This window comes from Sinohyriopsis cumingii, chromosome 16, assembly GCF_028554795.1.
Source record: "Sinohyriopsis cumingii isolate HCF-2022 chromosome 16, ASM2855479v2, whole genome shotgun sequence".
NCBI lineage: Eukaryota > Metazoa > Mollusca > Bivalvia > Unionida > Unionidae > Sinohyriopsis > Sinohyriopsis cumingii.
Genome location: NC_142976.1, coordinates 49,423,344 through 49,443,790, shown reverse-complemented (window position 1 = coordinate 49,443,790; position 20,447 = coordinate 49,423,344). Strand labels below are relative to the sequence as shown.

General features: G+C 36.4%; 1 protein-coding gene across 2 annotated transcripts in view; it reads left to right on the top strand.

Moving 5' to 3' along the window:
- The window catches only part of LOC149780384 (nose resistant to fluoxetine protein 6-like), a 48,872-nt gene that overhangs the window by 13,819 nt on the left and 14,606 nt on the right, over positions 1 to 20,447 (top strand). For both annotated transcript variants that reach the window (XR_016415072.1, XM_089937289.1), the window contains exons 2-8: positions 4,612 to 4,766; positions 9,874 to 10,016; positions 11,006 to 11,247; positions 12,609 to 12,776; positions 13,808 to 13,904; positions 17,594 to 17,692; positions 18,835 to 19,003. Coding sequence is in view for 1 of the 2 variants with exons in the window: in XM_089937289.1 (XP_089793415.1) it covers positions 4,612 to 4,766; positions 9,874 to 10,016; positions 11,006 to 11,247; positions 12,609 to 12,776; positions 13,808 to 13,904; positions 17,594 to 17,692; positions 18,835 to 19,003 (1,073 nt within the window). In the remaining variant the exon portion in view is untranslated. The remainder of the gene's footprint in view (positions 1 to 4,611; positions 4,767 to 9,873; positions 10,017 to 11,005; positions 11,248 to 12,608; positions 12,777 to 13,807; positions 13,905 to 17,593; positions 17,693 to 18,834; positions 19,004 to 20,447) is intronic.

Genomic DNA, 20,447 nt, shown 5'->3' with positions numbered 1-20,447 from the left:
ATCGGCTAGCGTGTTCGGTCCCCGAAAGATTTTTTCACGCCCTCCAGGAATCTTGCTGCAGTGAGGGCAATGACTGAAAATAGGTTCTTGAATGCACTTGTCGCACGCTCGGTGAGCCACACAGAAATTAGGAATGTAAATGCCGGTCTCTTGCATGCATTCGAAATCGAAAAAGATGAAATTGCCTTTTTCATTTTTGTGACCATCCTCTTTCACTGGTTGGTATTTTTGCACGTAGCATTGCTGTTCCAAGTCCACGATGTGGTGACAAATGTGACATTTTTTTCTTTCCTGAACATACGTGTGCCTTGGCATTATTGGTACGTATGCCTTGTCCACACGTAGGGCACAATCTCAGCAGCTGACAAGCACATTTCTGCTGTGAACCTTGCGTCTTCAAATGTTGTTGGTAACAGGTAGGGCTGACAAACGTGCGCAGACAAGTTGAACAAGGCACTGGTCCTTCGCTCAGACAGGGTGGAGAGGCCAAACATCCTGAGCATTTCCATCCGCAATGTTTGTGTTGCTCTCGATTATTATAAGCACGGTCACATTTCTCACTGTAATATCTGTATCCCAGGAATCCAGTGATATTGGTAATGGTATCGAAATGGTCATCGTGATGATAAAGGTGAATGTATTTTCCATCCTTAAAATCTTGGCCTCGAAACAACAGAGGTCCGCGCACTTCTTGAGGGTGCACTTTCAAGGTGTAGCGTGGAGCTAGGACATCTTGCAATGTTTGCATTTCAGGAATGCCACAGGGTGTGTCTTTGGACAGGCCCGCTTGTTGTAACAGGAGTTCTGCTTCGTTTCGTTGTTTGGCTCGGTCCGATTGTCGAATAGTTTTCCAGGCTCTTTTCCATTCTGCCGTTTCGTTCTTGTTGGCATAGGTTCGCCCCACCACGATAGCCCGGACTAAACACATCTGGTCATGAGGGTTGTAAATTTGGACGAGGCTACGCTTAATGCTGCGAAGATCGTTCACCAATAACATCTTTTTGCGTCCTGTCCCTTGAGGAAGAGACGTGAGCCATTTTCAGTGTGGCTTTTCCATCGGTGATGTCAAACTGGTCATTGGATTGTTGCACCTGTTGTATCTTGTCCATGACTTTGGAAGGGGTTAATTCTGCGGGTCTGCTAAACTCGATCCAAACAGGGGATTTCAAGCTGTCGTGTTGTATGGATAGTGTCAAGCGATCGTCTTCTTTGGGTTGACATTGTCGCTTGAGTGCGGTGAGTAAAGAATCCCACATCTCGGTGATGAACCCTTCTGCTTTCTCTAAGGGTACTTCGGACTTGAAATCTTTAAACTTCACCGTGTAGGTGTAAGCCGTGGTTCTAAATTTTCTAGAGGAGCGCTTTTCTGTCTCTCGAATGGAATAGTATTTGTCAGGGTTAACTAAGGGCGGTGAACTTGGTTGAGAGGGCTTGGATTCTGGTTCACTCATGTCGTCTTCAAAATCACTGGCATGAATTTGTGCCAAGACTTCAGCTCTGGTACGAGGCGATAGATCACGTTTCTGCCTCTTACTTTCTTCTTCTTCTTTCTTCTCAAATGAATTAGATCGTTTCATCTTGAAAGCAAAAAGTCAAATAACTCAAGTTTAAACACCATGAGCTACTTTATAGTCCTGGCAGACCAGCGTATATAAAAGTGTACGTGTCTTGTCCTTTCACTATTCATTTCACTCTCTACCTGATCACAACAATGGAAGAGACTAGCCAGATGGAACGTTTCATCAGAACGTTGCGAGGGGTCATTAGAAAATTCTCTTCAGACCAGCCTTCGGACTACTCTTCTTCCTCTCGAGATAAAAGTGAAGATACTTGCTATATCTGTCAAAAGAAAGGGCATTGGTCTTCAGAGTGTCCAGACCGTCAAAAAAGAAAAACAGGAGTTAAAAGAGACAATAGTCAAGATACCTGTTATTATTGTAAAGAAAAAGGTCATTGGTCTCCAGATTGCCCCAAAAAGAAACAAGAGGAGTCAGAAGAAGAGAGGGATTCTTCAGAGAAAGAAGAGGAAGAAGAAGAGGAAGAAAGCAGACAGGTGAAGAAAAAGAAACAGGAGAAGAAAAGAAGAAGGGAAGAAAGTGAGGAGGAAGAAGAGGAAAAGCCTGTGAAGAAATCTAAAAAACAGAGAGAGTAAATAATGACACAAAAGAAGTGAATGAACTTTTTTAAGAGTGTTTATGTTGTGAATTGAATTGTAACTATGGATAACAGAATACATTAATGATAAAAGGTAAGTGACTTTGGGTTATGATTTTAAAATAAGAACCTACACTCACGCACTCATACACAGACACGTACTATAGGGGTAAAATGGGTTGTTATTTTGAGTTAATGGCAATTGAAATGGTATCTCTTTTCGAGAGAAGTGGGTGGCCCTGAAAAGGGCCGTTATTTTCTTGGTGTAGGGGTGAGTTTAAGCAATCAACTTTAACTGTCTTAAGCCTTTGCCACGTCCGAGGCCTACTTTTGATGATGATGATTGGGTTGAAATCACTAAGGGTGGTAAGGTAGGCTTAGTCTCAGGGTTGGCGAGTTTAGTTCGGGAAGGTCGTATTCTCTTCGGTGGTGATAAAGAAGTCTGATACATTTGTTTCAGACTTCTTAACTCCGCTAAAATGTCCAACAGTACCGTGACCGTTTGACTTTCACCCTCTTGTTTCTTTGCTGCTTCTTCTTCTTCTTGCTGTTTTTTTCTTCTTACCTCTTCTTCTTGCTGCTGTTGCTGTAGCAGAAAAGCTTGTTCTGCTTCCTTTTGTCTCTGTATAAATTTCTCCAATTCTTCTTTCTGTCTCTGTCTAAAATTATCCACGTGCGGTAAAGATGGTAACGAAGGTTCTGGAACAAATTCTTGCGAGGTCAGAAAATCCACAAAATCCCAGTTTACGGCTTCTGAAAGTAGGTCCGGGTTCCCTTGGGTAGTATCCACCGTCGGTGCACCCCCATGGATCGTTTTCTGAGTTTCCGTCATGTTGAATCACATCGCATAGATTGACAGCGCTAGCGAATGTATATAGGCCACGTGACGTCACAGACTGCTCTCTTCCGATTGGATGCGGACTGACTGTATTTCGTCACGCGTGTTTGGATTGGTCAACGAACTCAATCCGTTTCAATCCTTCCTCTCCCTATAAATAAGCGCAGTTCAGTGCAATCACTCACTCACCTGTTCTCGTAGCCTCAACATGTGGACTGACGTTGAATCTTCCACCCTCGTGTCTTCAATGATGTTCAGGACGGACATGCTCATGTATGTCCGATCCAAGTGGACCGTTGTCCACAGGACCAGCAGCAGTCTGTGGATACGAAGAGTCTACATAGAGAGACAAGGTTGCCTGAAGAGGACTGTGATGTATGGCCCTGCTGTAAGACGCAGCTTGAGGACAAGAAGATGCCTCAGATGCCCTTTATGTTAAGGGCATATTAACATAAATCCAAAGGCCCTTTTCAGGGCCACTCCTATTTCTCGAACAGAGATTGACTTTCAATTGCCTAACCCCGAATTATTATTTTATGTGTGTGTGTGTGTGTGTCTGTGTGTGTGTGTGTGTGTATGTCTTCGCGCGTACGTTGTGTGTGTGTGTGTGTTATGTCCCTCTCCCCCTGTTCCCTTTCCATAGACCCATCAGGTCTGGACCCTGTTACAATTCCCCATGTTCAATTTCCCTTGTCGCTAGAGTTGCCCATGCTTTTTTCCCCATGTTCAATCCCCTTGAGGCTAGAGTGGCCCAAGACTTTTCTCCATGTTAAATTTCCCTTGAGGCTATAGTGGCCCAGGGTTTTTCTCCATGTTAAATTTCCATTGAGGCTATAGTGGCCCAGGGGGGTCTTGTAATGCTAATTTCCATTGAGGCTATAGGGGCCCCCTTTACTACTAACGTTACTTTAATATTTTGCACGAGCAATTTTTCAATGCATGAGGCACAAAGTATTGGAAACAGTGCAAAGGAATAGTGAATAATACACGGAATACTGTCTTGTGCCAATAAAACAATAAAGAATAATGCTTAGCAAATAAAATATTGTGAATAGTACACTTAGCATCATGGAATATTGGGAATATTGCACATATTGTCATATATTATTGGGGAATATTACACGTAGTATCATGGCATATTGGTAATAGTACACGAAATATCATGGAGTATTGGGAATAGTACACGTAGTATCATGGAATATAGTAAATAGTATATGTAGTATCATGGAATATTTGGGAATAATACAAGTAGTAACATGGAATCTTGAGTTCTAAATAGAGGCATACGGCATATTTATTTTGAAAGTATAAATTGTTCATACCTATACACTTCATTTGTAAAAATGTCAGAACGTTATAACATGCAAACATGAGCTCCCCACCTAATTTATTATAGCATGTAAGAACCTTACTCCTGTCTGGAAAAAAGGGCTATACTATAGATGGTGTTGGTACATGATGATTAACTTGATACACTGTACATTAACTTCATACACTGTACATTAACTTCATACACTGTACATTAGGTTCCATTTTGAAGACAAAAACTGGGTATACAAAGGCTACATTACTAGGTATGTGACTATGAGCCGATTGCAACAACGTTTCTTTCTTGCTAGTTCTGGATGCCATGGGAAAACCTCCTAGTGGGATCTCAGACAATCAGTTCCTTTGGTTAGGCTCCTATGATGAGTGCGTTGATGCCAAGACGTTACATAACGCAACAGAGTTTCGTGGACAGTACTGCTTAGCTGACATTCAGATGACGGGAATTGTAGGTGATAACTCTCTCTCTCTCTCTCTCTCTCTCTCTCTCTCTCTCTCTATATATATATATATATATATATATATATATATATATATATAATTATGTGCAGTATAAAATCTTTTTGGAGCATTATATATATATATATATATATATATATATATATATATATATATATATATATATATATATGTATATATATATATATATATATATATATATATATATATATATATATATACTTATGTGAAGAAAAATAAATCTTATTCATGTAAATAAACACTTTTTAATCTCTATACTTTTACATGTGAAAATAGCTGAGCAATTTACAATTTAACACAGTTATTCTTGTCAGATATATGCATCATTAAAGTTAAATCATTTGGAAATAATGAAAACAATAACACAGACTTCCAATACTTCAGCCGGCCAGTTAAATACTCCTGTCAAACCACGAGTTTTCAGATTTCATATACGGCATTTATTATCCTAAATATATTAATGATAATATTTTCATTTATTAAAGAAAGATAATTTAAGCTTTTGTCAAGATGATCATATGCTTGTTATATCAACAGCAATAACATAAAACCTACCTCTTTGATTCCTAGATAGTTTGAAAGTATTTAGCGTAAATATATTTTATAGAATGACTCAGTTCTGTTGTTTAATAATTCAGATTGTTGTGGTGAGTATTATGTGTTTCGTTTAAATGAATTTCGGTTCAGTGGGCCCCGAGTGGCCGAGTGGTCTAAAGCGCTAACCGTTCCGGATCACTGCCATCTCACCTCTGTCTGCGTGGGTTCGAGTCCAAGGCTCGGCTAGCGTGGGTACGTGGGAAAGCCTGCCAGTAGCTTCTCGTGGGTCGGTGGTTCTTCCCTGGGTTTTTCAGGGTTCTTCCTCCACCAGTAATACTGGCCGCCATGTATAGCCTATCTTCTGCTGAAAAATGGCGTTAAACCCTACAACAACAACAACAACAATTTCGGTTCACACCATAATCTATGTTAAATAGAAAGTGATGGTACCATCTGGTGTCGGTTAATGTTTTCATTTAACTAATTATTTTGGACATTTTGAAAGCCTACAGGAGCAATTTGAATATTTGCTTGAAAATGCTTTTTCAAGTCTTGTCTATCTTCCTTATGTTTCTGCCTAGTGTTTTTTTGTAATATTTTGATGGTGCTTACCCAGACACTATATATATGTCATATTATTATTTATAAGGTTTCTCAGTGCTTAAGTCAGTGATATTTTGTGGTTGTTTGTTCACCAACACCCGATCACTTCATTCATTGATATAATTTTGATCTGTGTTCGTCATTACTGCAGATTCACAAGTACTACCCATGAAAGAATTTGGACTGGAATTGATTAAATTCTATTAATTCTAAGGGTAAAACAAATACAAGACAATGATATTAAAGAATGTAGTCTGCGGTTATTTCAGAGTTATTTCTATACATGCAAAATTTTCAATACCTTTAAAGTCCCCATAGCTACCGTTTTAAATCGTCATTCCAGACAGGCGCCAAAAGTTTGTTAACTCTTGCACTAATGATTAATCTGATTTCTATCCTTGTTAGTCATTCCCCTGTATCTACATCATCGACATAGTCTATAATCCCAATATTATTGTTATTACTTTCATGTATAGTAAAATCCATTTCTGTGGAGTAATCGGAATTGCATTCTCTTCCAAATATAAATGTGGGATTTGGATACATAACTCTGAAATGAGCCTATTCATTTTCTACTATGGTAACACGTCTTCTTCTACGTGTACTGACGAGTGGTAATATGACCTATATACTACTCCAAAACTTCGGTCTTCCCAAAGGTTTGTATATAACGGAATAATTCCAAGCAGAAAATATGTTTCTGGCAAGGAAACAACTTCCTCGTACTAACAAACTGAACAGATAGTAGAGCGAAGGACGTAAGTTCATTGGTAATTCAAAATGTTTCTACTGCACGTGATGTTCTAGGTTGTTTTTCCCGGTGTCCTCTCTATGTATATGGGAGACCAGGCTTACCTGCCAAAATTTTGCGTAGATATATTTTTCTTCATACATTCGATCTTAGAATGTTTAGAAAACTTCATGTCCTAAATACCCTACCGTGAAATGTATTTTTTTCTTTCTTCTGGACATGCATATGAAAGACTGTGCTCAGTTGATTTGAGGTTTTAATTTTAGTTATTTACATCAGAGACGGCTTGCTTGTAAAGAAAAGGTAATAGCTACTCAAATGGCGGTTTCGAAGGCTTGGGGGATCTACGAATCTATATTCTAAACCTAAGTCACAGGAAAGAGATACCACCAACTAGTTTTGAAAAATTCAACAAATAATTTATTCCTTTGAATACAAGGTGAAAATTTAAGAAGTTACAGGATTTTAAAATGAATCCAAAATAGTCATTGCAGTTTTGTCATAATCCCAAACGTATAATGTTCAAACTGAATTCAGTTGCTATTCAAGTTAAGTTCCAAAATTGAATGGGTTGATTTGATTGTTGCCGTGACTTGACTAATATGCCTGTGTGCTATAACGTGGCTATGTGCTAATACTCTTTTGATGTATCATAGTATGATAGTCCACAAATGTTCCTGTTTGTAATCACTATGATTGCAAATTAATGTTCCAGGCCTAGAAAATAAGTTATGAGCACTTTGCATTTCCAATGAATAATGATTGGAATCAATTATTCCAGCCAATAAGATGCTGAGCACAACAATAGGACTGGTTCTGCCTCAGATGTTAAATGCCATAGTGGTAATTTATCATGTAAACATGATTATATAACAATCTAGGACACAAATAGGGTGATGGTAAAATGTTCATTTCTAGAATATTCTACGTTGTCAGCAAGACATGATCTATTACTAAATGTATGCACGGACACTATATATCTGCCTATAAAAAAGGACATAGTAAATATCAGGTAAAGAGTTTTTTCCTATCTTGGAATACCAATGTCATAGACTCAGATTAGGATAAACATGTTTACATGGATCTTAATATATGTTGTTGTTGTTGTTGTTGGGTTTAACGCAATGTTTTAGCATACGATAGGCTATATATGGCGGCCAATATTAATGGTGGAGGAAGAACCCGGGAAAACCCCGGAAAAAACACCGACCCACGAGAATCTACTGGTAAGCTTTCTCACATACCTACATTGGTCGAATCCGAGACTCGAACCCACTCAGACAGAGGTAAGACAGAAGTGATCCGTAACGGAGAGCGCTATAGACCACTCGGCCACTGGGGGCCTCAATCTTAATATTTAACCCACACTCGTACAGAAATATTACCTATTTATTATTTGTTTACAAAAGAAAAGTTACTACTCAAGTACACAATGAGCTTGATTTTGGACAAGGTAAAGTCACAAATACAATTATACATAATATACAGTCATGGAAAAAGAGGTACACCATTTCATTTTTGAAGATTGTAAATATGGTGGTGTTTAGCTTTAGAAAATAGGTTTATAACTTAATACATCATGCATGGGGCTGCCTTTGTCAATATGATATAATACATCAGTTTCGAAACAATTATTCAAGAGTTCAGTCAAAGACGGAACTATTATACATAAAGAAAACATTATTATGTTGACGTTAACGCCGTATGGCCTGATGACGTTTTTCGTTTTCGGGATGAAAAGAATCTTAAAAAGTGCAAAAATAGAAAATCTGAGTATACCAACTTTAGTATCAAAAGGTATCCTTTCTGATAGAAACAAACGCAGACAAGATTACAAACCATGTGGGATTTTACCTTTCTTTTCAAGCGATTGTTAGCTGATTCTAAAACTTAATTCGTCTGACTTGCAATTTGTAGTTTGTTATGTACAATATCACAATGTACAGCACTTTTATGAGGAATATCGTACAAATTCGATAAGCTAAATATATCTGACATGATAACAGATGCATTAGGAGTCCAATATGCAAATTATTAAACAACAAAAATATTTTCTTGTACATCTCCTAATAAGAGCTGTTCTGTTTCCCTAAATTCAATAAATCTGACAATGTTTTTCTGGAAGTGTAAGTTACTCGATTGTACGTCATTGGCATATCATTGTCTTTGTATCAATGTCATCCATGTCAGATCAAATTTGGAATTTAGTAACGTATCTTTATTATAAAGGAAACAACCGCCATACTAAACTTTCAACTCTTTGTTCAGCTCCAGTGACAAGAATGTTGCTTGCTCAAATGCTGAGTATAATTACGAAAATGGAACCAGCAGTTTTCAAAATGAGCGAAATATGTATACATCATCCTTTTCGGACTATTATAGTATGGTTTTATGAACTCACATAGGAACAAATGGTTAAATAATGGTCACGATAGCTTAGCATCTTTAGATTGTGGGTGAGCAGGGAAACATAGCTATCTTATATATTTTCAGTTGCCAAATAAACAAATTGAAACGATACTCAGCTTAGGAAACGTAAACGGTTCCATGTATAACCTTTCTTTTTGAGATTAAAATTAACCCAGTGTCGAAACTCACTGTGGATGGAATCTTGAAAACTGTGTACAACAAAGGTTAGAGTTGAAAAAAACCATCCTACCCCCCCCACACACACACAAACAAAACAAGATACAAAATCAACGTTACTCTGACAAAGACCTAAACAAAATACAGTTTTATATTTTAGGTTTTCCATCCATACTAATGATGTATTTCTTGCTTAAATTGTATGCAAACTGATTTCCAGGAACTCACAGTGATATACGTGATCCACGTCAAGTGTCCATTTAGTCCTCAGAGAAGATTAATTGGATGCATTTCGTTTCGGGGGTGGGGTGGCAATTGCTATTTTATAGATCATTTCACTAGTTTTCTTCTGTAAAACAGATGATATTAATATCGATAGAAGCTTAATAGGCTTTTATTGCATCTAAATCAAGCCGAAATATTTAGAGTTTTTTTTTAAATTGTATATTATTCGTTTTTAAAATTAAAATCAATGATGTCGTTTAAAGGCAAATGTACAACGATACCAGTTGCTAAGGAAATGTAAATTAGTTTCTTACCTGATATTAGTTACCTCTGTAAATTATACAGCCCTATTATTATTATTATTATTATTAAGCTTCCAGGTATGCCAGGAGTACAGGCCAAGATCACCGTCGCCCTCTGCCTACCGGACACTTGCCAGCTAAACGGTCTTGGACTTCCAGTGTTATGCGACAAAAAAGAAAGCTTTTTACACGATCAAAGTGCTGTTGCTATTACGTGCGTATCAAGTATATATATATATATATATATATATATATATATATATATATATATATATATATATATATATATATATGTATGTATATATGTGTGGGTGTGGGTGTATGTGTGTGTGCATTTGTGTGTGTATGTTTGTGTATTATTTCATGACAATTTAATCGATTAAAATAAACAAAATGAATTGAACATGACATTTAAATGATAACCTTTCTTAGAAACAATTACATTGTTTTTAAAACTGCAATTAGGCGTTGTCTTTTATACCATTAAGAAAATTTTCATCATGAAATCGAGTAAACCATCCAACTAAAATTCGCACCATGCCTACATAACCTGGTTGCTTGCTCGTTCCAGATTCATTGTTGGTGATAGATTAGATTCAACGTATACCTTCTCATCGTCTCTCTCTCTCTCTCTCTCTCTCGTTACCCACTGTATGAGTTATTATATAGAGAAATACATTATCCCGTCTCTCGTTACGTGAGACATCGTCATATCAAAATTCAGTAGAACTAAGGCTAATAGCGGTGATATCTGACAATAAACTCTAGTGCATAAGACTAATGCATGCTGTTAACGGCTGTTCAGCATCCCTAACTGAACTATGACATAACAGTAACCTCCTCATGAACGTTTAAGTTCTTCTGTTCTATAAATCGTTAACTGGTATAAACGGCGGCCGGCAGGTGCTCTTAATGCTAATACCACCGATTCTTGGGTAAAAGTATTCACATCGTACTATACAAATGAATTAATGAAATTCACTTCTTCTCTTAACTACAATATTTATTAACTAAAAATCCATCGCGTGAAAAACATACCATTAATATATAGCTCTGCTGTACTATAAATCGTTAACCGGTATAAACGTCAACCGGCAGGTGCTCTTAATGCTAATACCAAATGAATCAATGAAATTCACTTCTAGTCTTAACTACGATAATTGTTAACTAAAAATCCATTTATATATATATCTTATTTTCTAGAGCGGTCGTCTCAGTTCTTGGTACTATTATATTTTTGGCAACGATGTATGATGTCATCAGACAGCACGTGACCAAGAAAACCAAAATGTCTCAGGTTACTGAAATGGATTTCGTGGCTCCGCCACCAGAACAGCACATGAATGGCTTCACTAATCCACCATCTAACTCCGCAACAGCTCTGGACAAACCTTCCTCGAATAAGTACGATGTGAAGCCGGAAAAATGTGAGAAAGGAAAACCTGGTTTGTTATGTATTGGCGATATTATTAATTTTGTTGATCATTTTTTTATTTTATTTATATATTTATTTGTTTATTTATTTATTATACCATATAGTGGTTATATAGGTAATATCTATGCTTAACATGTCGTAGAAAGTTTAAAATTAGTATAATTACTTCGTGCCAAGTATAGTTGGATTGAGTACTTTTATTATTACAACTCTAATTGTTGTTTTACAGTAGTTCAAACAGAAACAGTATTAGTAGTTGTAGCTGTATTAGTGGTAAGATAGTAATGGCAATAGTAGTTGTAATACTACTAACACAGTAACAGTAGTGGTAGTGGTTATAGCAGTAACACAATACTACTAATAGTTATTTTAATAGATATAACACAGTAGTAATAGCTGTTGTTGTTATATTTCTAACGCAGTAATAGTATTATTTTTGTCATAGTTGTTACACAGATATAGTAACAGATATTGTAATGTTTGTAATACAGTAATATTAGTAGTTGTAATAGTATTACCACAGTAATATTAGTAGTATGTGTGCTAGTTGCAGAACAGCAATATTAGTAGTTGTAATAGGAGTAACATGGTATTAGTAGTAGCTGATTAGTAGTAACACAGTAATGGTCATGGCTGTAATAGTAGTAACACAGTAATAGTAGTTAAAGTTGATGACAAGATAATTGTGCTTCATTATTGTTGTAATTAAAGAAACATACTTTAATTTATTTTTGTAAATTCAAATCTTCCATCATATTTTACCAATACACAAATTTGTAAAATTCATTCAGACACGTTTGATCTTATGACTGATTACATCTAGTTATCTTCACACAAAAGAAACATAAAAAGTGTCTTATTTTGCCCCAATCCAAATTGGGATTACAAGATAAAAAGTATAAAAATGGAGGAAAAATCCGTTTGTCTTAAAATATAAAATATTTAGAAACTAAATTGTTCTCATTGTGCGACCGTTATAAGAGGAATAAAATCAAACAAAAAGAGCTATTGTTCCGGCGAAGAGCAAAATAACTAAATTCTGGAAGAAAAGAATAGCTACTTTCAGTTAACAGTTTGCAACTATGCTGTTAATAAAGTTCAGAATTATTACACATTATCATCCTTTTCAGAACTAGATATGGCCGTCTTCTCTGTTAATGTTTAATAGTGTAGCTATCTGGTTTACAACACATGTGCATTAAGAGGGTAGGTAGTGCCCCTTCAAGGCAATGAATGCCGGAAGACCTTTTCTATCTTGCGTCTTTAAAGGGAACGTACACTATTTAACCCGGCAGACAATGAGTTTTCTAGCATTCAAGAAGTTATCTCTAGGTATTATTTTATTTATGTTTCTGTTTTCTCTACCTGCAGGAATCATCGGAAAATTGTTACTTTCATTTTCCATATATTCAAACGGCACAAAGCTTCTGAGCACTCAGCAGACGTCAGAAAGTCTTACTGCAGTGAATGGGATCCGTTTCCTTAGCATGTCCTGGGTCATACTTGGGCATACTTTGACGTTTGCCTATTTCTTTCAAGGTATGCACTATTTTGTTATTGGTTCTTTCAAAAACTAAATGGTAACATCATTGTCATAAGTGAGTGACTCGTAACCATTACAATGGATCTTTACCATAAAAGTTCCATCATATACGTCCCCAGATCTTTAAACACAAAATAATAACATCCCTCTGTACATCTTGCAAATTGGTTTTGAAAATAAATTTGTAAAAAATGCAATTTTTTGTATCAAAGAGAGAATCAGAAGCTCACGATCACATCAAATGTTCTGACAGTATATCAAAATATTTAGGTTATCTTGGACAAATCAGAAAGAGAGATACTTTAATAAATGGTGATATTTTCTTTTCTGTTTTCTTTTATATGTTAACTAATTCAATGTTTACTTTTCATGATGCAATCATCCCTTAACCTTGGCATGATATTGCTTGATTTATTTTTTTGGTTTATTTATTTCTTAGTCTAGATAGATATTTAACTAACTAGTGAAATGATTGCGATCAAATTGTACGGATGTTGAGTGATGTGTAGATTGATAAGTTCTTTGGGATGTTGAGTGATGTGTAGATTGGTAAGTTCTTTGGAGTGTTGAGTGGTGTGTAGATTGGTAAGTTCTTTGGGGTGTTGAGTGATGTGTAGATTGGTAAGTTCTTTGGGGTGTTGAGTGATGTGTAGATTGGTAAGTTCTTTGGGGTGTTGAGTGATGTGTAGATTGGTAAGTTCTTTGGGATGTTGAGTGATGTGTAGATTGGTAAGTTCTTTGGGGTGTTGAGTGATGTGTAGATTGGTAAGTTCTTTGGGATGTTGAGTGATGTGTAGATTGGAAAGTTCTTTGGGGTGTTGAGTGATGTGTAGATTGGTAAGTTCTTTGGTTTATTTATTCATGATCAATATAGAGGATAGATTGAACAATTCCTGACGAGTCACTGTTTTAAACGAACTGCGAAACAAGTAAATATTTCTGCATTTGAGGAATGTACCCTCTCTGCTACTAATATTCCTTTACTTCTTTCATTGCATTAGTTTTCGATAATCATTTATTTTTGCAGCAAACGCGGTATCATTTGTACCAAAAGCATACAATGAGTGGTCATTTATGGCCATATCAAATGCAGCAGTGTCAGTGGATACATTCTTCTCGCTCAGGTAAGTGACAAGTGATGGGGAAAGGGGCAAGAGATATATAAAATTATCCATTAGTATTCATAAAATCCATTGGAATCAATAAATACATTAGCATCCAGAAAATCTATTGGCATCTAAAAATTAATTTGTATCCATAAACTTAAATGGTATCCATAATCCATTGATATCCATACAATCCATTGATATCCATGAAATCCACTTGTATCCATGAACAAATATCCAATAGTATCCATAAAAACCATATTTGTGACTCACGTATGTTGTGTAAACTGTTCTTCACCATCAAATGTAAGTTAGATAGATAGATAGATAGATAGATAGATAGATAGATAGATAGACATATCTTGTATATACCAAAGGAAATTAAATATCAGAATGAAATCACTTATGATACCGTCAAATATGTTTTATAGATTGAAGTTTATGAAATGTATAATGGAAGAAATTTAAATCCATGTACCAGTCAATCTATGCATCTCAGAATATTTAGTGCTCTAATTTTGATACCCCCTCAAATACACTGGTTCTTGAATGTAAATTAATTAGTTATCCGGCATCTCTACATGGGATCAGTTTTGTTCATTTCTGTACATTGAAGACCTTTGACACCATGTACTGATTACATTAGACACCAAGTACTGAAGACTTTGGACACCAAGTATTGACTACCTTTGGACACCAATTATTGATTTCCTTTGGATATCAAATATTTACTACCTTTAGACACCAAATATTGGTTACCTTTGGACACCAAATAATGACTATTTTTGGACACCAAGTATTGTCTACCTTAGATTCGAAGCACTGAAGACCTTCGACACCAAGTATTGACTACCTTTGAACACCAAATATTGACTACCTTTAGACACCAAATATTGGTTACCTTTGGACACCAAATATTGACTATCTTTGGACACCAGGCATTGACTACCTTAGACACAAAGCACTGAAGACCTTGGACACCAAATACTGAATACCTTATACACCAAGTACTGAGGACCTTTGACACCAAGTACTGAAGACATTGCACACCAACTACGGAAGACCTTGGACACAAAGTACTGAAATTCTTGGACACAAAGTACGGAATGCCTCAGACACCAAGTATTGAAGACCTTGGACACCAAGTACTGCGTACCTTTGGACACCAAGCATTGATTATCTTTGGACACCAAATATTGACTACCTTTGGACACCAGATATTGGCTACCCTTGGACACCATGCATTGACTACCCTTGGACATCACGTATTGACTACCTCTAGACACCAAGTATTGACTACCTTCGGACACCAAGCATTGACGACCTTTAACACCAAGTATTGACTGCCTTTGATACCAAGTTTTAACTACGTTGGACACCAGGTATTTACTCCCTTGGACACCATGTACTGACTACCTTTGGACACCAAGTAAGCTAATTTAGGCAGATTTCTAAACACTTAAATGACAAGAACCAGCATTTCAAAGTGATGCCGATAGACAATAACAATGAATATTTCATTTCAAGAAATGTTTGCCATGTATATACCTTACAAATATAGAAAACGGAGTGAACGCATACATTAAATGGTTGGTCACGTGTTTTTCTATCTGTATGTTTACCATACACATACACATGCATGAAATTGTTGTTGGGATTGTGCAATAAGAGGTGTCATTATTACCAAAATAATTGTTCTCATCAATGTCAGGCTTCAAAAATGAATTTTTGAAGCCTGAAATGTCAATCATTAGAGCTTTATCTTTAATGATATATTAAGAGGTGTTTGAGGCAGCGAAAAGGTTCATTATGATTTGCATCGCTTGTCACGCGAGGAACTGAAGAATGTAGGGCTCTGAAACCTAATGCCAAAAGTGCCTCTGTGCAGACTGTCAGCTGACACTATCGCCGCTTCTTGCAAAGTGTCTCTGTCCAGACTGTCAACTGACACTAACGCCGCTTCTTGCAAAGTGCCTCTGTCCAGACTGTCACCTGACAATAACGCCGCTTCTTGCAAATAAATATCGTACACAATATAAAAATGCAGATTGAAATTCAAGCCATACAAAACTGATACTGCATGCACACATTGAAACTGAAATCACTAGCTACATTAATATTACAAATTTTAGAGGAGGATTAAGTTGCTACACTTCTTTCAATATCTCTCATAATAAAGATTAACATATCCGGCAAATACATGGACGAGTGTATGTGTATGTGAATATATGTGTGTATATGTGTGTATATGTGTGTATGAGTTTATATGTGTGTGTGTATATGTGTGTGTGTATGTGTATGTGTGTGTATATGTGTGTATGTGTGTGCTGGATTTTGAACGTAGCTTTAACAATTTGTCAGTCACATCGCTATGATGTCTGCAGTGTAGCAGTTTATAGTGATGTCTATCACTGGGTCATCAATCCGCAGACATGTAGCATGATGTCTCACCCACTCACATTATCCTGACAACTGGCCGACCAATCCTAACACTAACCTCTTAATGCTGAGAGCATAGTGAGTCAGCTGTTAGTAGGATTTTTATAAGTATTTGGTCTGACTTGGCCGGGGTTCGGACCCGCGACATCCACCCGAGGCGAACGCTGTAACCACTAGACCACCGGAGCGGTCGGGAAGGATGTCACAAAACCACAATACAAAAGACTTTGTAAGGGAAAGTACAAAAATTCATGCGACAAAAGCAATGGGTGGGAGCTGCATTTTAATGAAAAACTTTGAAACAGATGGTCATGGGGAGGTAACCTATCCACACCTACCTGGCACATATAAAAATAGCGGCATTTTAAAAGCGTCATTGAACATAAAGTATGATTAACGCTACTGTTTATGTGAAGAAGAGATGATACATCCATATCCTTCACGGCATGCTCAGTGTTAGGAGCACATACAGGAAATTTTGCAGATCAAACAAGAAGAGTGAATATGTTGCAAGATGCTAGAAAAATGTTTTCGAAATTCAATGTAATGATGCTTACAATAACGCAGTAAATTTGTGATTTGGGAAAAACCGCCACTGTTAAATAAGGTAGAATATGTAACTAAAATTAAAGAGGTGATTAATGTGGTGACCAACCCCAACCCCCCCATTGTCGAACTCATCCCTGTCAGCTAGTTTTGAGCTGCGACTGTTAATCGAAATTGGTCACGACAAATCGTGCTTAGTACGGGGTCTATAAGAATTAAACAGTCAATTATCAGATAGTTGTTAAAAAGGTGACAATTGATCAAGAATGAAAAATTATAATATTATATTCAGAATAAAAATGATAACATTGTTTTGATTCGATGGAATAACTTTCCAGTGCAGTGGGAAATCCAATCTGCAAATAATACGTAGATATCATTGCTGTATATGAACACTTAGGGACGTAATTGGGGGCGGGGGCAGTTTGGGGGGGGGGGACATTTGCCACCCAATTCCCGAATTTGCATGTGCTGTAAAATGTAAAATTGCTGTTGCCTATATACGAAAATTAACAAGCTGGTCAAGTTTTTCACCCTTCCAATCAAGTCTCCCCCCCCCCCCCCAAAGTTGAAGTGACGTCCCTGTGAACACTATCAAAGAAAGCAACCTGTTTCGTTTCTGTTATGGTATTTATCGGCACTTGAATGATTATTATGTTACGATTGCAAACGTTTCGTGAATGTTTGGTACTTGAATTATTGTAAGTTTAATTTGTATGCAGTGGTCTCCTTGTGGCGTATCTCAGCTTGCGTGAAATGCAGAAAGTCGGCGGCATCAAGAGATTTAACTGGATCATGTACTACTTCCATAGATTTTGGAGGTAAGTAAATCCCAAACAAGAGTATAACTAGTTATGTTCGATTGTTACATTTATCTCGAGAGTTGCTCACTTTCAGTGAAAGGACAATTTAATCGACTGAGATTTTTTGGATCGATTCTGGTCTGAATTCATTTATGCTCCTTTGCCGTTGTTTCGACATCATTTGAACATTATAACAAAATTAAAAGACAAGCATGTTTGCCAAGACATCTTCAGGTTAAAATAATCAGTCGTGGTACAAATTATTTCTAACATGGCCGCAATGACTATAATAGAAGAAAATCCAATTATCAAAACCTTAAAATGTCATGTGAAGGAACCTTGAGCAAGGTTTATAAATATTTTTCAGTAATTTTTCCGCCACTCAGATTTTGCATTCCAGACTAATCGGTAAGGGCTAGCTCTTGTTGATATCATGCAAACCTAATCCAGATGAATGATTTCAGACCCACTTGAGACTTGTGTTCTTTGCTGTGTGAATGTTCGGCTCCATGCATAACAGTGCACTCCCCTTTGCTTCTATACATATACATATATAAATGAGTCCAAGCATTATGTGCCATATTATCATGTAAAGTGGGCAGCCATAAATAAATATATTTTGTAGAACAAAATCGTTATTCATTAATTAATGTATTGATAATTGATCTGCAACTAAACATTTTTATTCTGATTAAATCTGTATATGTTTACCATTATAAAAATTCTTTTTGCGAAAGTTCATATGTTGAATTTGCTTCATAGTTTCTTTTTATAAGTTTTGTAAATTCATCATCATTATCGTCATCATCATCATCATCAGCAGCAGCAGCACTGTCATCTTCATCTACTTCATCATCATCAGCATCATCTACTTCATCTTCATCAGCGGCATCAGATTTTTTATTATTATTATTATTATTATTATTATTATTATTATTATTATTATTATAACAATGATTGGTATGAGTTGTAGTAATGTGTAGTTAGGTATATTTGCTGTCAGGGTTTTCTGTTTATACGAAAGTTACATGTCCAATATTGATATTGAACAAACTTGAAGCCAGTCATTTGTTAGAAAACAGAATCCAAGACTTATTAACAATCAAGAACGGACCTAATTGACTGTAAAATAAGTCCAGTTCCCATCTGTTTCGTTTCAGACTGACACCGCCCTACATGGTATTCCTCTTTTTCTATTCAATTCTCTATCCGTACTTTGGCAACGGACCCTTCTGGTTTTCTTCAAGCTATAGGGACTGGGAGATGTGTAAGGAATCCTGGTGGACCAACTTACTCTATGTTAACAACCTGGTCAAAACAGACAAAATGGTAAGATACTTGTAATAGTAGTATTAGGACTATAATCTTAAGTAAGTAGTAGAAAGGAGAAAAAGCCAACACGTTTTGTAACTTCAACAAATATTTTTCCCTAGAATCCAATGTATTTAAAAAAAAGAATTTACAGTATTGTGAATTAAATCCCAATTAGCAGTTAAGGTACAAAAATAAATAGTATTCCGATTGGTGTTCCGAATACATTCCAACTTTGAATATGCTTATGTACCACTAACCGTCTTGATGCATCACCAAAAAAATGACACTACTTGAATTCACAGTGTTAATTTTGACCTAAAATCAAAATTACTTCGTAATTCTGATTAAATATACAAATAATCTCAAATATTATATGAAACATAATTAAAACTGACTCCTCTAAAGACTGCTTTTAAGAGTAAATAATTTATGTTTGCTTCACCCTAATGTAAAACCTAAGACAACGTGAGGGTCAGGATGAGGATCATCTTAATGACAATTTACAGCAAATTACAAACAAAATACCTTTCTAGGAAATACGTATGTCAGAATCAAGTCTGTGTCTAGTACGCAGACCTAGTAAACATGTTTATCCTACTACATGACATCAGGCATGAGGCTCAGAACTCCAACCCTCATGTATGGATAAGGGTCAATCACACAGTATAAATTAAATATACATAGATTAGTAGTTGTTGTTGTTTTTGTGTTTGTTGTTGCACAAGCAGCATTATTAGATATTATAGTGTTGTTAATGGTTTTTATTAGAACTGATGATGATTGCGGTGATGATGGTTGTTGTTGTGGGTCTTATGCAATTTTGTAGCATTGGATAGGCTATACATGGCGGCCAATATAAATGGTGAATGAAGAACCCGGAAAAACCCGGGAAGAAGCACCCACCTACGGGAAGCAACCGGCAAGCATTCAAACCATATCCACATAGGCCCAGCATGAGACTCAAACCAACGAGGACAAAGTTGAGATGGCAGTGAACAGTAATGGCGCTTAAGACCACTTGGCCACCCCAGTATTAGCAACAGCAGCAGTAGTAGTAATATACCTGAACTATTTGTTGCTTATTGTGGTAGTAACAGTGTTTGTTGTTGCTATTTATTTTAGTATTAGTTGTAGTTGTTGTTTTTATTAGTTTCACGTCATTGTTAACAGGCTGTACAAAGCATCCACCTGAACAAAATGACATACTTAAGTAATCTGTAAACAAAGCACCTTACAACACTCAACAGCCCGGAACTCGTAGCAGCAGTAGTAGTAGTTATAGTAGTGCAGCTGCAATTGTTGCCTTATAGTGTAGTAGTAGTGGTAGTAGTAGTAGAAATAGTGCAACTTCAGTTCTTGCTTTATATTGTAGTAGCAGTAGTAGTAGTAGCTGTAGCAGTAGTAGAAGCAGTTGCAGTTTATACTGTAGTGGCAAAGCTAGTAGTAGTATTATTCGTGG